Source organism: Labrus mixtus, chromosome 8, assembly GCF_963584025.1.
Source record: "Labrus mixtus chromosome 8, fLabMix1.1, whole genome shotgun sequence".
Lineage (NCBI taxonomy): Eukaryota > Metazoa > Chordata > Actinopteri > Labriformes > Labridae > Labrus > Labrus mixtus.
This window is the reverse complement of record NC_083619.1, coordinates 6,717,624-6,732,075: the sequence shown is the minus strand read 5'-3', so window position 1 is coordinate 6,732,075 and position 14,452 is coordinate 6,717,624. Positions and strand designations below refer to the sequence as shown.

The window sequence follows — 14,452 nt, the reverse complement described above, 5'->3', positions numbered from 1 at the left end:
GCAAAATCTAAAGGATCCTTTGTCATAAAATCTGAAGATGATCTAATGACACAAACACAAGGCAACATGGTAGAGTGTAAATTCAAATCTTTCAAAGTAAAACTGAGTGGATACTTTAGGTATTCATCTCACTGCTTCTTTCTCTGGAGGGTAATGTACACATAAGGTAAAGAAAGGAGCAATGCCACAGTCTGCCCAGTGCGGTTTTCAATACAAGAAAAAGTCCTGCAAACATTTATTTTCTTAAGTTAAGATAAAAGTATCAGATCAAAATAAAGTCAGCATCAGGGCCTGTTTTCATTCAAGGCTTTTTTTCCCCTAACAACCTAGTTTCAGAATGCTTCTCAATGGTGTTAGAAAGTTAATATTTGCTTTCCTCAGTAGTGACCGTTGAGTCTGTTTTTAAAGAGCTCTGTGTGTCTTAATCTTTTCCTTTATTAAAGGAAGTATCACGAAGAAAACATCAATACATGTAAAAATGTCCTGGCATTAGCAGCAGCTCTAGATCTGGAAATGGTTCCCTTGAAAAGACGAGTTACCTCTGCCACTGATGTTGAAAAATCTGATACCAGAGGTTGTGCCCCTTCTTGATTTTGATAGGTGGGAGAGCACAGCGTTTTTGCACTCTGGATGCTGGGCACTGAAAATGCTAAACTATATCGGTTTTGTGTTAAAAAATCGGTGCAAAGGGGCCGTTAGTAGCCGAGTGGCGAGTGGATGCGCCCCATGTACAGAGACCACGATCTCAAGGCGGGCAGCCCGGGTTCGAATCCGACCTGTGGCTCCTTTCCTGCATGCCATTCCACACTCTCTCTCTTTCTTTCTGTCCCTGATTTCCAACTCTATCCACTGTCCCATCTCTAAATAAATTAAATGCCAGTGCAAAAACAGCCTCAGTGGACATTTACATTTATGTAATAATTCAATATTATTGTGTGATTATGTAAAGGAAGTCCTTTTTTTATAACTATCTTGTCTGTTTGTAAGGCTGAATGTGTGTGTTGTGTGGTAAAAGATGTTTTTATTTGGAGAGATGCACAGCATGTTCTGCTGTACAATGTGCAGTAACAACAAAGGCATTACAATCAATACATTTTCATTTCCTTTTATAATCGCAAGCAGCTAAATCTTTGTAAATACATTATAATTCAAAACTTGATTATGACAGGATTCACCACTTGAGTTAATACCACTTAAAATGTTTTCTCACAGCTTTTCATCAAATTCAAGATACTGCGTATGCTCAAGTTATTCTTTATGAAAGTTCAGTCAAATGTGGAGGAGGACTCACTGCGGCCCCTTCAGAGACACAACATTCCTGTGGAAACATGGAGAAATGTGCATGACAGATCATACAGTAGCTTTCATTCACACTTGAAATAAACCTTGCATCATCGTATATGCATACTCTCAGAGGTCATATGCATGAGGGTCAAAGGTCAGCCGATGACATGCCACGTTGTAGAACCGTCAGATGATGAAACACATATAGAGAAGCTGCAGCGAGGAGTAACGTTAAATGTGATGAGAAGTGGCTTTTTTAAACTGCATTTGTGCACTTCAGCACACTGACCTCCTGTGTGTGTGTGTGTGTGTGTGTGTGTGTGTGTGTGTGTGTGTGTGTGTGTCTGTGTTAGAGACAGTAAAAAGAGATAGTGGGTGTCTTTTATAGGATGTTGGCCAATATGATGTTTTATGTTTCTATAAAGAGCTTCAAGGCCGAGCTGACTTTTCATGGTTTAGAAACACAATCAGTGCTCAGTGAAAATGGCTGTATTGTGCCAGATCGAAGTTAAGTGCAGCATCAAAAGCTTTTACCTATTCACACTTTGTCAGAATTGAAAGCCTGAGGTGCTGCAGTCATGTAGTCACCTTAATGGACTATTTTCAGCCAGCACTGTGTACAAGCAGCATTATTCTGTAATTTTGTTAACAGTGTGGCCGTGGACTGAGGTTTTCTTTAAGGATTTTTTAAGAGGTGCTTGTCTTAACTGATTTTATTCAGTTTTCTGACACAAATGTACCATCAGGCTGCCTTCACATGTCTGCTGGTACTTCTTTTCACCAGTCATTTACAGAGATGATGACTGACCAAAATCCTGCTTTTCATGCAGTGAACATGAAGTCAAGTCTATGCCGCCTTTCTTCTTTGTTCATCCCACATAAAAACATTCATTAACTTCTTCTGTTTATGTTCAAAACGACACAGTCCTTTTTTTATATTTAACTTTTTCTGAAATATTAAGTGAGTCCCAATTTTTTGTTTGAGCGTTGTCGTGTTTTTTTATTTATTTTTTTATCTCCATGGCAACCATTTTTCCCCCCCAACAAACAGAGCTCAACAGTATTGTTATTATGAAGGTAACAATCCCATTCATTTGCTCCCTTGTGGATTTGATTATCAGCCATGATGTTATAACCAGCCATGGTAGACTCACCGCGAGCTACCTGAGTGTGGAACGACATTTTATGCTCCTGAAGAAGACACAAGTTTGTATGATATCAACCTTGTTCTAAGAAAAGCATGGTTTATTAACGAGTCGGGAAAAGAACTACACCACCCAAGATCATAGCGTAGTTCTTTCCATCCTGGAATTAGAGTATAAAAATAGAGTGTCACAACGATGTCTCTGATTGGAGGAGCTGGCTATTACCATGGAAATGACCAGCCCCATGAACTTTGGCTGTCGGCTGCTACCACTGAAGGTCCTGGAAGATTAACACACTATACTTTACAAACACTTTACATTTTAAACATTATTATAAACAATATAAACACTATAAATATCACAACATTATTATAAACAATATAAACACTATAAATATCACAACATTATTATAAACAATATAAACACTGCGATAAAGAAGGCATGTGTTCGTTTGAAAGAAGATCTAAAATATCATTTGTTGAGTCTCTTTAGAATCGCAATGGATTGTGGGATGCGTAGTTCTTTCCATCCTGGAATTTTTTTAATGTTTTATATTACAGTCTTGTACTTTTTATTTTTTGCGCTGAATCATATGTTTTATAGTCTTAGTATTCAGTTTGCTGGTTGACTTTGTTCCAGGATTAAAAATATTACTATAAAGATTTTCTCAAATGTCAGGGTGGATTTGAATGGGGACATTTACCTCCGTTACCAGAGCCGTCGAAAGAGTGGACGATCACTGCTAAGCTCTATAAGCAAGAGAGTCAAAGTTCAGGGCAAAACGTTATGAGAAATTACAATGTCACACATATTTCAAGCCAAATATGGAAAGTAGCAAAACTTAAGAATTTTTCACACGTCACTCTTTTAACTCTGAGTTGATTTTCTTTTTTTTATGAGAGTGATTATTTTCATTTGAATAACATACACCCGTCTGCTGTCTTAACCATTTGTAGTTCATAAATATAAAGTAGAAAAAGTAGAGTTTGCATGTTCTCCCTGTACATGTGTAGGTTGTCTTCCGGTACTCCAGCTTCCTCCCACAGTCCAAAGAAATGCGCGTTAGGTTAATTGGTAACTCTAAAATTGCCTGTAGGTGTGAATGTGAGTGTGGCTGGTTGTCTGTCTCTATATGTCAGTCCTGTGATTGACCAGAGTGTAACCCCGCCTCTTGCCCAATGACAGCTGGGATCGGCTCGAGGTCTCCCGCGCCCCCGAACGAGAAAAGTGGTAAAGATAATGGATGGATGTGGATGGACATCTATATCATAAGACAGGTGCGTAGGAGAGGAAAGAGTCCATGAAAAATGCAATAAAACTTCTGCACACTGTCTAACTCGCAAAACTACATTTATTGGCAACATTTTGGTGAAGGTCCATTAATGAAACATTGCCAATAAGTGTTGCATGTAGTTAAGGATCATAACAAAAAGTTGAGGTAAAAAAAAATGTAGTGGGTGCATTTTTTGACCTTTCATTTTGGTAAGTATTTTGATTCCATGTGAGCAGATTTTATTGATGTGAGTTGTAAAAATACTATACAGCCCTAATCTGATTTAGAATCTGGTTTCACTGAAATCTGACTGAACACAGTGTTCTGGTCAAACGTCTCTCAAAGGCAATCGAGGGATTGAAATATCCAACAAGCTGTGTCTGCCAACTTAGGTACTGTGGTTAGGAAACGCTGAGGGTCATACTGCTCATGATGTCATGTTTCTTACTGACAAACTAATCAAACACAGAACAGAGCATTGAGGCAGATGAGCAGGTAAGTCATCTCCTAGCATCAGATGTGTCTCAGACACGAGAAAGGCACCAACATGAGTCCATTCTAATGTGATCTTAATTTAACATGTGGCCAAAACTGATCCCATATCGCTGTCATCTTTCTTCCCACATTCATTTTTTCCCAACATGTATTCATATGATGAGATCTTAACCATTTCGTCAGTCCATTCCTTCACAGTGGGACACCATGGGGTCCTTCCAGTATAAGTCATGCGGCTGTGATAAATCCAACCTTTAAAATGCTAAATGTGTTATTTGTTAAGTTACCACTAATGTCTTGTTGCTAAGGAGGCAAAAACTACAGTGAACAAGAACAGATACAGACATCTGTGACACAGCTCAACCTAGAAACAGTAAAAAATATATATATATATAGGCCTACATAATTATGAGCTAAGCTGCTTCCCCATGCCCTTACTGCCCCTAAGTACTTTGATAAAATAGTTTCATTTACATAAAATGTGAACATAAAGGTGTAATAACTTCAGAGTATTACATGTGAGGGTACCTTCTGCAGTAAAGAGGAAAAGAGTGATTTATAACGTGGGGTTTATCTGGGACTCCTTTTTTGTCTTGTGTCCAGTGCTGATACAGTAGCCTTGTTGGGACAAATTTAAGCCTCCTCGAGACCTCTAAATGTTTTGCAAACCTCTTTGTTTTTAAACTTTTTAATATCAATTGGCCAATTCATGTTTGGTATGTTAAAAAACTCTTTTGTCAGGTGGTGTCCCTGAAAATGTTCAGCAGGCTACAGCCCAACCTTTACAAAAAAAAACATGTGACCTCTCTCTATCAGAGACAACCTTTCTGTTAAAAAGAAATCTTGAAAAAGGCATTGACAAGTTGTTCGAAAATGAAATTATGCAGAATGTTTGAAATAAAACAGAAATTTTAATCTGGTTTCTGCAAACACTACACACTTCAAACAACTCTCCATAAGGTCTGATATGATATGGAGGATCTGCAACTAGAGGAGAGAAAGGCTAACACAAAAATAAAACAGGAAATCAATAATACAAGGAAACATGAAAACATAACCTAAGAAGCATAGCCCGACATGACAGGTTTAACATGTTCCAGTTGAAGTCACATCTTTGGTTACTTTGGCTTCATGTTTATTTCAGAATATATCTTAAATATGTGTGCTCATAGAGCTAAACATGGCAAGGCTCCTGGATATATATATACCAGGCAGGAACATTTCTGGGTAAAGTGATCGGGAAATAAATGTAGTCGTTCACACATATAGTCCGGGTTTCCAGGTCTGCGGAGACACAGACTTTGCAACCCTGCATGAAGCTCATCCTGAAAATTTGGGGACATATACACAAGTTTTCTGCAAGCATGAAAGCACTTTTTGCGTAGTTTATCTATTGATTTTATTTAGTATACTGTATCCTTTGATTATATTATTTTTACCCTTGCTTTCTTTTGACTTCAATTTTTTAAATTATGCTTTCTTGACAGTGGTAAAAAGAACCACTGCCAGCCTCATCCTTTCAACACAACTTCATTTAGGAGTACAAAGTGAGTACAACAAGCACTTAAATAAACCTATAGAACTTCATTTTTGATACGCAGCCCCTCTGTGAAACAGACCACAGCATGTACATTAGGCAGCTCTAGATACATTGTATCAGATTGGTGCAAATGTGTAGATAAAGAAATAATTACCTTGAAAAAAGAAAATCCTGCATTTTGCTCATGCATCACCATTTATTACAAAATTACACAACATGTCGATGAAATTAAAAAAGGCAGACATGATGCTTTTCCTGCCCCTTGGGGTCTTGGGCACACTTTTCATTTGAGTCCTGATGCAGCTGCATTATTTATAATAACAACAAAATACGTCATTGTGTAACACAAGTATCACAAGTTATAAATGACTGAAATGTTTCATATCAGTGTTCGTCATGCTTTGGGGATTTTTCTTTTTTTTTTTACCACTGCCACCCTCTGAAAAAAGACCTTGAGTAAGTTCTTGGTTATCTTTTTACAGATCACACCATTCACAAAGTAAGATAACAATCGACTTCAAATAGTCAGAGTGTATTTTCATACAAAGCTTTTTATTTTATTTCAGACTCGGCGGCAGTAAAAGTGGAGTGTGCGTCCATAAAATGGCTGCAGGAGGGTTCATTGACCCGGAGGGGAGAAACCCGCTCGCCCTGATGAGCCGTCAGCGTTTTACTCACTGCTCAGGAGCTACATAAACGCCCGTTAATGCAGGTTATTGCCCTCTCCCTGTTAGCCCGTTGTAGTCATCATCTGCTGCTGTAGTTGCCCTCTTGTGTCATCACATGCAGATGAGGGAGGTGGCCAGAGGTCTACTGTAAGTATATAAACAGGGAGCAGAGCTGGATTCAGTACCTTGCTCGTCCCTCAGCTTGCCTCAGCATCTCCACTCACAACGCCTCCGACCACCAACTCCAACCAAAATGGCCTTCGCTGGAAAATGGCAAACCGAGTCCCAGGAGGGATACGACGCATTCTGCAAGCTGCTCGGTGAGAAAGACTCACAGCTCACGTTCTATTTCTGCTCATTTATGGACTCTTCTTTTATTTTTTTAACCTCACTCTTCTTTCGACACTCCAGGTATCCCCGATGACATCATCGAGAGAGGCCGCGACTACAAGCTGATCACAGAGATCACCCAGGACGGAGACAACTTCACCTGGACCCAGTTCTACCCCGCAAACGCCCAAGTCAGCAACAAGTTCACAATTGGCAAGGAGTGCGACATGGAGACCATCGGAGGAAAGAAGTTCAAGGTGAGAAGCAAAGACGCCAGGACTTTTTCTTGAGCTTTATTTCAACACACCGAAGACGATTATAAAGCCATCCGAACAGGAAGTGTGGATGACATCCTGACTGATTGCATCCTGTGTGTTTTCAGGCCACTGTGCAAATGGAGGGAGGCAAGCTGAGCGTGACCTTCCCCAACTACCACCACACCTCTGAGATCAGCGGAGGGAATCTCATCGAGGTAAACACACGCTCTCAGGCTTTAAGTGGGATGACAGCAGATATGATTCTCTACACGCTGCAGGGTTTATGAAATCAATATGTTATACTTCTGCACAGGCGTTCAAAAAAAAAAAAAAACAGTCTCAAGTGTACTTGAATGCAACAAAGCAAGCAATAATGTACCACATGTTACCTTTTTTTTTAGTTCATCCAGGATGAGATCTCCAAGTGTTTCTAATTCAGTTTGTGCTTTAATGAGATTTAAAGAAATGTTTGAAGAATAGAAAGTCCAATTTTTTGGATCAAATTAGTAACAACATGAATTAGTCTGACAAATGGATAATCTTATTTGGGTTTTAAAACAAAAAAACTGAATTTGTCAGTGATAAAGGCTTAAATATGTATTTCTCTTCAGTCTCTTACTGTCAATGTATCAGTACAAACACATACTGTATGTAGGTACAACCAGGGACATTGTTACTTTTTCAAACTATTACAGTAAAAAGCTCAGCAATAACTTTTTAGATCAAGATTAAGATAACTTTATTGTCCCACAAAGTGAGAAAGTTGTCCTGGGCTCTTCACCTATGATGCAGCCATAAAAAGACAACAATCAGCATCATTCACATTGAACATAAAACAATGAGCATTACTTAATAAAGGCCTGAACAAAAATGAAGAAGGTTTAAAGTGCAAAAAACGAAAAAATGATAGTACACAGTCTATCCTGTCTTGGTTTATATTAAGGGTATATCTTTATATATAATATGTAATAAATTGGAGGAACGTATTCCTAGCATGATTTATAACGAGTCTTTCCCTGTCTTTCTGTAGACCTCCAAAGCCGGCTCCGTTGTTCTGAAGAGAACCAGCAAGAAGCTCTAAGTGCTGACTGACCTTTGACCTCTCACACAGTTACAACGGAGACCATCAGAGCTACAGCGAGTGCATTCAATAAAATATGATACCAACGTGAACATGGGGTTCTCTCCTCACTTTGTGCTCTTTTGTGGTTGTTGTTGTTGTGTATCAACATGCTTTAAGGGTAATCTATGTTATAAAGACACAAGTAGGTAAGTCTGCTTCTCTTGTAATATAAGAGTTCATGCATGATGAGGAAAAGGTTTTGGAGTCAGAGGATCCAGCTTTGCAGGGAATGACAGCAGAAGACATATTTTCAAAGAGTTTCTTGCCTAAACAGACTTCAGGCTCCATCGGTACCAAAATGTATGTTTCTCATGATGAATTCAAACTGGCCAATGAGCTTGCAAAATGCTAAAAAAAAAAAAAAAGAGAGGAAAAGAAATATTTTGAATATTCCTAAGATGTTTGAGGTCAAACAATGGTCTTTGCTTAACTTTGAAATGCAGGAAGAATAAAAAAATAATTTCAAAGATTATGTCCTGTAAGAGAAATTAAAGAGGAGCACAAACACACTGTGTCAAAGCAGCAGCAACTAGACGGTCAAGAGGACGACTTTAAAAACAGAGTCCTTCTACAGTGGAGTTTACACACTTCATTGATAAACTGAGTCACATTCAGACAAAATGTTTGAATATATATCTCTGTACATGGTGACCTTTCCTGCCTTTTTGCTCCAACCCGTATTTGCCTTAACGGTTAGGCGGTGACCTCTCGTGGCCGCAGTAAAAGAAAGCACAGCCAAAAATGTCTTGAGCTTCTTTTAATATAATTGTATCCGTCTGAGAGATCATCATACAGGATTGGTTAATGTACAGCATAAACTGTAAATGTTAATAGAAGAAGCCTGAGTGACGTCATCCATCTGTTGCTGCAGGGCGCTTTGGAAACCTGTCAATGGCCGTCGCCATGTTAGAAATGGAGGTTTTGAGCCACCTGACAAACCGTAACATCGTACACCCGCCTGTCCATCAGGTTATCTTTTCGCCCTATTGTGAATAACGCTGATCATTCATAAAATCAAATCAAATGCTCTCGCTAAACACACACACACACACACACACACACACACACACACACACACACACACACACACACACACACACACACACACACACACACACACACACACACACACACACACACACACACTTACAAAACTCCATCTTCATAACACATCTACAGGTGGACATGTTGTCATTTTGGTTATAAAAACCTGTTAGAAGATGAAATTCAGCGGTTCTTCTCTGCTCCAGTCAACTCAGCACTGCCACTGATGGATAGAAGCTGTACTGCAGCAAAGCTATTATAGTTTTTTCCAATTGCTAAAACACAATTTTGCAAACTAGGCTGGTTTTATCAAAACCACACACTAAAACTGCAAAATACCTCATATATCCTGCAAAATGAAGCACTGCAACCAAAACTACATATAGCATTATCAAAATCAGATTTTTGCACCAAATGGCACACACTTCATTCATATTACCAGATTTTTGTCTAACCAACTACACACTGTTGGGCATAATAAAAAACACTCTCATCTTTAGTATGCTTTGCCATAATACTAACATAGTTTGAATTGTAGAAAATTCTTCAGATTGTTCACATGCACAGAAATACTTGCAGATACACACACATGCTGTTGAAACATTTATTTTTTTATTTTTCACCAAACAAGTCAGTGCTACATATACCAGTACAGTAAAACGGCTCAAGTTGGGCTGCACTCTCTGTCCAGCCTCTCACATTGTCAGCCCATGGTTGATGATATGATCAACTAAGGTTGCTCTGATTTCATTTGAAGTTGTTTTCTTCTTTGGCCATGAACTCCTCTACCAGCTCTACCCCTACCTCTCACTCTTCCTCTACCAGCTCTACCCCTACCTCTCACTCTTCCTCTACCAGCTCTACCCCTACCTCTCACTCTTCCTCTACCAGCTCTACCCCTACCTCTCACTCTTCCTCTACCAGCTCTACCCCTACCTCTCACTCTTCCTCTACCAGCTCTACCCCTACCTCTCACTCTTCCTCTACCAGCTCTACCCCTACCTCTCACTCTTCCTCTTCCTCTCTCTGCAAAGTCTTCCATTGTTGTTGTAAAAAGAAAGGTGCTCACTTGTGGTCTTTTCATAGTGCTTACTTCCTGATTGAAGTGACAACAATTAACCATTGAGGTGTTTGGCCAGGTTGCACATACATTGGCCAATTAGCTCATGTAGTGTCATTTTGAATGGCAGTGTTTTGAGATGGCAAACATGTGACTTTATGTCAGATTGTTGTGTCTTATGCAGAGAACCGTGTTCAGTGCATTTAAAAGGTGCCTTTTTGAATTGCAAAATGTGTGTAAAGCAGACAATGTGTTTAGACTTTTGGAGACTTGAGAAGAGGTTTTGCTCTCTGTGTGTCAGTTTAAATAATTGTGCTATGCATGTCATTTTAGTGTGTTAGCAATTAGAAAAAACTGTAATTGAAAGTGTGCTAAACTGCTATTTGTTGAAAATGTTAGACCCATGTTCATACTTTGTATTTAGCTCTGCTTTGGCAATTACTGAACGCATACGGCTAATACAGGCTCCAAGATCTCTTCAAATTGCCTTCCTCCATATTCATCCTCTTCCATTCTTCTCCTTTCTTTTCTTTTTTCTTTTTAATTCTACACTCCCTTCCTTCTACGTCCCTCTCCCCTCATGTCCTCTCTTTTCCTCCCCATCTTGTATCTCTCCTCATCTACCCCATTTCTCCGTGGCCCCCAGCCAAGCAAATAATCAGTTAATTAACCAGCTCAGTCCCAGGATCATTGTAGCTGCTCTCAGAGGAGCCCTGTAAAGGCTCTCGCGTCTCTAAATTTACAGCTTCATTAAGTGGACTGGAGTAAGGTACAAATCTTTTGTATAAAATTGCCAGACTGCAGCCTCTGTGCATGTGTGTGTGTAAATGTGTTGGCCTTGACTGGAGAGCTGGTGACTCAATAGCTCCCTAATGAAAACAAAATCTGTGTTTTTTCTGCCTCTGAGGTGCCGATTGTTTTGGTGTAATAATGAGGCGTCCTCTCTTGCCGGTACCGATGCAATCAAGACTTCACACTCCTGGAAAATTAGGGTTGGAAGGCAACAAGCAAAGGTGTCATATGAGCATGTTTGTGTAGCTCAGCGCTGGTGCAATCACTCTGCAATATCACTTCCTTTGTCCTTCCAGACAAACAGGCCTAATTGGCTATTTCCAAGGCTACTGTTTCTGATTGGCCATTCTGCCTTTTTCTGATTGGTCTCCATACAGGCTGCCAAAAGTGGAGACAAAATGGCTTGTTAACATCTCCGTGTTATGTTTCTTTCCATGTTTTTGTGAGAAAGCACACAATGTGAACTTGCCTCCACCAGAAAAAAAACCTGAAGTTACTAAAGCATCACCACAATTCTACTGTTGGAGATTTCACTTCAAAATGACCAGCAAAAGATGTAAGATTAAGATTTTAAAAAGTTGCATATGCTTTGCACTGTCACCAACCACTTACCACAAAGCAAGGAAAACATCATGAGCAGAAAATCAACACATTAACGGGCGACCAGGGAACTCATTCATCATTTCTAACGCAGCATAATTTCCTCAGAGGTCACATATTATGCCAAATACACTTTACCATGGTTTCTTGACACTAACTATTCTGTCTACAAACCCCCCAATGATGAGAAAAGTCCATCCTCTCTGTCTTTTGCCTGTTCCACTTTTCAGAAAATGTGTGCTCAAACAGGCCGTTTGGAGATTTTCCCTTCATGACATCACAAAGGGCAGTAACCCCTCCCCCAGGTGGGTGACACTCCCACAGCTAGGTGTTTGTTCTGCCCTCTGAGTCTGCCTTCTCACCGTAAACAATAGGGCATGGAGCAAGAAAGCCTGAGCCACCCAAGCCCTTCCAGAGAGGGGGCGTGGTCAGACACAGCTCATTTATATATTTAAAGGTACAGACACAGAAACAGCCTGTTCTGATCAGGGCTGAAATAGAGGGGTTTATAGACATGATCAAATACAGGATCAGAGTGGATTTAGAACAAGAAACTTCACACACATGTTTTGGGGCGCTCTGAGAATTATTTACACTGGTTGAAAAGGTTGAGAATATGTGACCTTTAACCTCATCTGCTAAAAAGTTGTTTTGGCCTTTATCAAAATGATTTGACTGTGTTACTGTTACCAATGATTACAGAACAGGAAAGCAGTACTTAAATTGTACATCTGCATGAGACAGCAAAGAAGTCTTTTAAACTTTCACAAAGTGTAAACATTGTTTGTTTTTGGTTTCGCTGTGAGTTGTATGCACAGTTATCACCTCACCTGCCTCACACTGCTCTGTGAGAGCGTCACACCACTTCCTGTTTTTATCACTTAGCAGAAACAGGGTTGTAATACTTTAAGCTGCTTCAACAAAGGAACTAAACCCATCTCATGGTCTCTTATGGTATAACGGTATAATCTGTAGAACTGAATCACGAGTGAGTAACCTACTAGCTAATCATTCAAAGAACTGTCCTTAGCTACATGACATCAGAGGATTGACCTCTACTTTAGACATTTGCTGCGACCAACTCCCTGATCTAAAAACCCTTAGAACTTTTTTTTAGGTTGTAAAAGTGTATAGATAATTTTAGACTCCCAAAGCAAGAACTGCTTCAACGATACTTGAAGAAAATCATGCTAAGTTACATATTCATGACATTGTTTCTCGTGTGCAGCATCATCTTTGGTTCATCTCCACTTGAATGATGTCACACATCTCAGTTATTTGACCAATCTGAAGCCATGTTTGTCTACCTCAACATAGACATACTTGTATACAAAGGGCTTGTTCACTTAAACATGTATTCTTTCTCAAGCAGGGGGCAATCACTGTTTGCAAAAGTTTACAGGAATCCTATCATACGTAAGTCAGCAGGAAATGACCCTACTATTCACTTGAATAATGACCTCAGAAAACATCTTCTTTAATACAGTGTGATGTTCATTTTATACATGATAGTCCCAAATAGAGATACATTGATACTAAAGGAGCGTAATGCTTTAGAGCAGGGGTTCCCAAACTTTGCCATGCAAGGACCCCCGTATAGCATCAACCTCTCCATTTAGTGGGGACCCCTCTAGCAAATGTTTATAGATTCCTTTTAAGCTATATTGTGAATGTCAAAAATTCATTAACAGCTTCCTAATATGTTTTCTTATTTTAATAACAATTAAAAATCTTGTTTTTCATTTAATTCAAGGTAGGTCTTTTTAAAGTCTTTTATAAATTCTAAACCAACAATAATCAAATCATCATCATCATGTTACAGTAAACATGTTTTCTTTCAGTTTTTCTCCCCCATTCTTCATTCATTACATTCAATAAGTTGTTTTGTTGTGTGTTTTTTTTTAATATTGAAGATTGTCAACAAAAAAGAACAAAAAAGTGGATATGCAGTGATTAATAACATCTAAAAAGACATATGAAAATGTTATATATAATATTAGAAGAAGTTGAATTCCAGTTTGGTTCCAGTTTCCTCTTCATTTCAGGACCCACACTTTGAAAAACACGACTTTAGAGCATGGCTTCCTGTGATTGACAAGTAGCTTCCAAGTCAGTGAGTCAGGAGGCATAGCAATAGGAACTGTTGGAACCCTCCCCCTTTTTATTGATTCTGCACCGCAGGAACTATGAACTATTTGAGTTCCTAGTACCCCGTTTAGTGGAACCTTTTTAGCTCCTACATCAGACTATAGGTTCCACGGCGGTGCGAATGCAGACAGAAAAAAAAGTCCCCATGGTGTGTCGTTCTCAGGGAACTCCCTAGTGGACAGTTCCTCTACAGAACTGGTCAGTCCCAAAACACCTGATGCCCTCCCCCCTCTCTTCCAAAAAGGATCTCTCAAAACAAAACAAAAGTAAATGAGGTGGTGACGACAAAAAAAGGCAAATTCCAGACTTCAAAATCAATCAAAACTATGGTCGATGTTTAAAAACTCCATTATTACTGACCACTGACTACAGACTTTAATACTAAAGGCTCACTGTCAAAACTATATCAATACAATACTTTGTAGAAATGAATGGCCGTTGAGACTTACATTTCCCTGTCATATCCTATTAAGACTTTTTTTTTCAACATCACAGTCATTTTCCTTCCTCTGTGTTAAAGGGAAGTCAAATACATTGTCCATACTAATTGATAATACAGGTTTGTTCAACTTTATTCTTCCTCTTTTCCTAAATAGTTTAATTGTGACCAAATACTGTGTGAGCAAACATCGATAACTTTAACTGACAACACGTCACCTGTTCTTCCTCTGGGTCTGCAGAGGATTTGTCCCC

At 39.2% G+C, this 14,452-nt stretch overlaps 1 protein-coding gene across 1 annotated transcript; it reads left to right on the top strand.

Moving 5' to 3' along the window:
* Window positions 1–6,567: 6,567 nt before the first annotated feature.
* LOC132978702 (gastrotropin-like) lies at window positions 6,568–8,165 on the top strand. Its single transcript, XM_061043974.1, has 4 exons — window positions 6,568–6,725; window positions 6,817–6,992; window positions 7,118–7,207; window positions 8,023–8,165. The coding sequence occupies exons 1-4, from the start codon at window positions 6,659–6,661 to the stop codon at window positions 8,071–8,073; spliced, it is 384 nt and encodes a 127-aa protein (XP_060899957.1). The 5' UTR covers window positions 6,568–6,658; the 3' UTR covers window positions 8,074–8,165.
* The last annotated feature ends 6,287 nt before the right edge of the window (window positions 8,166–14,452 follow it).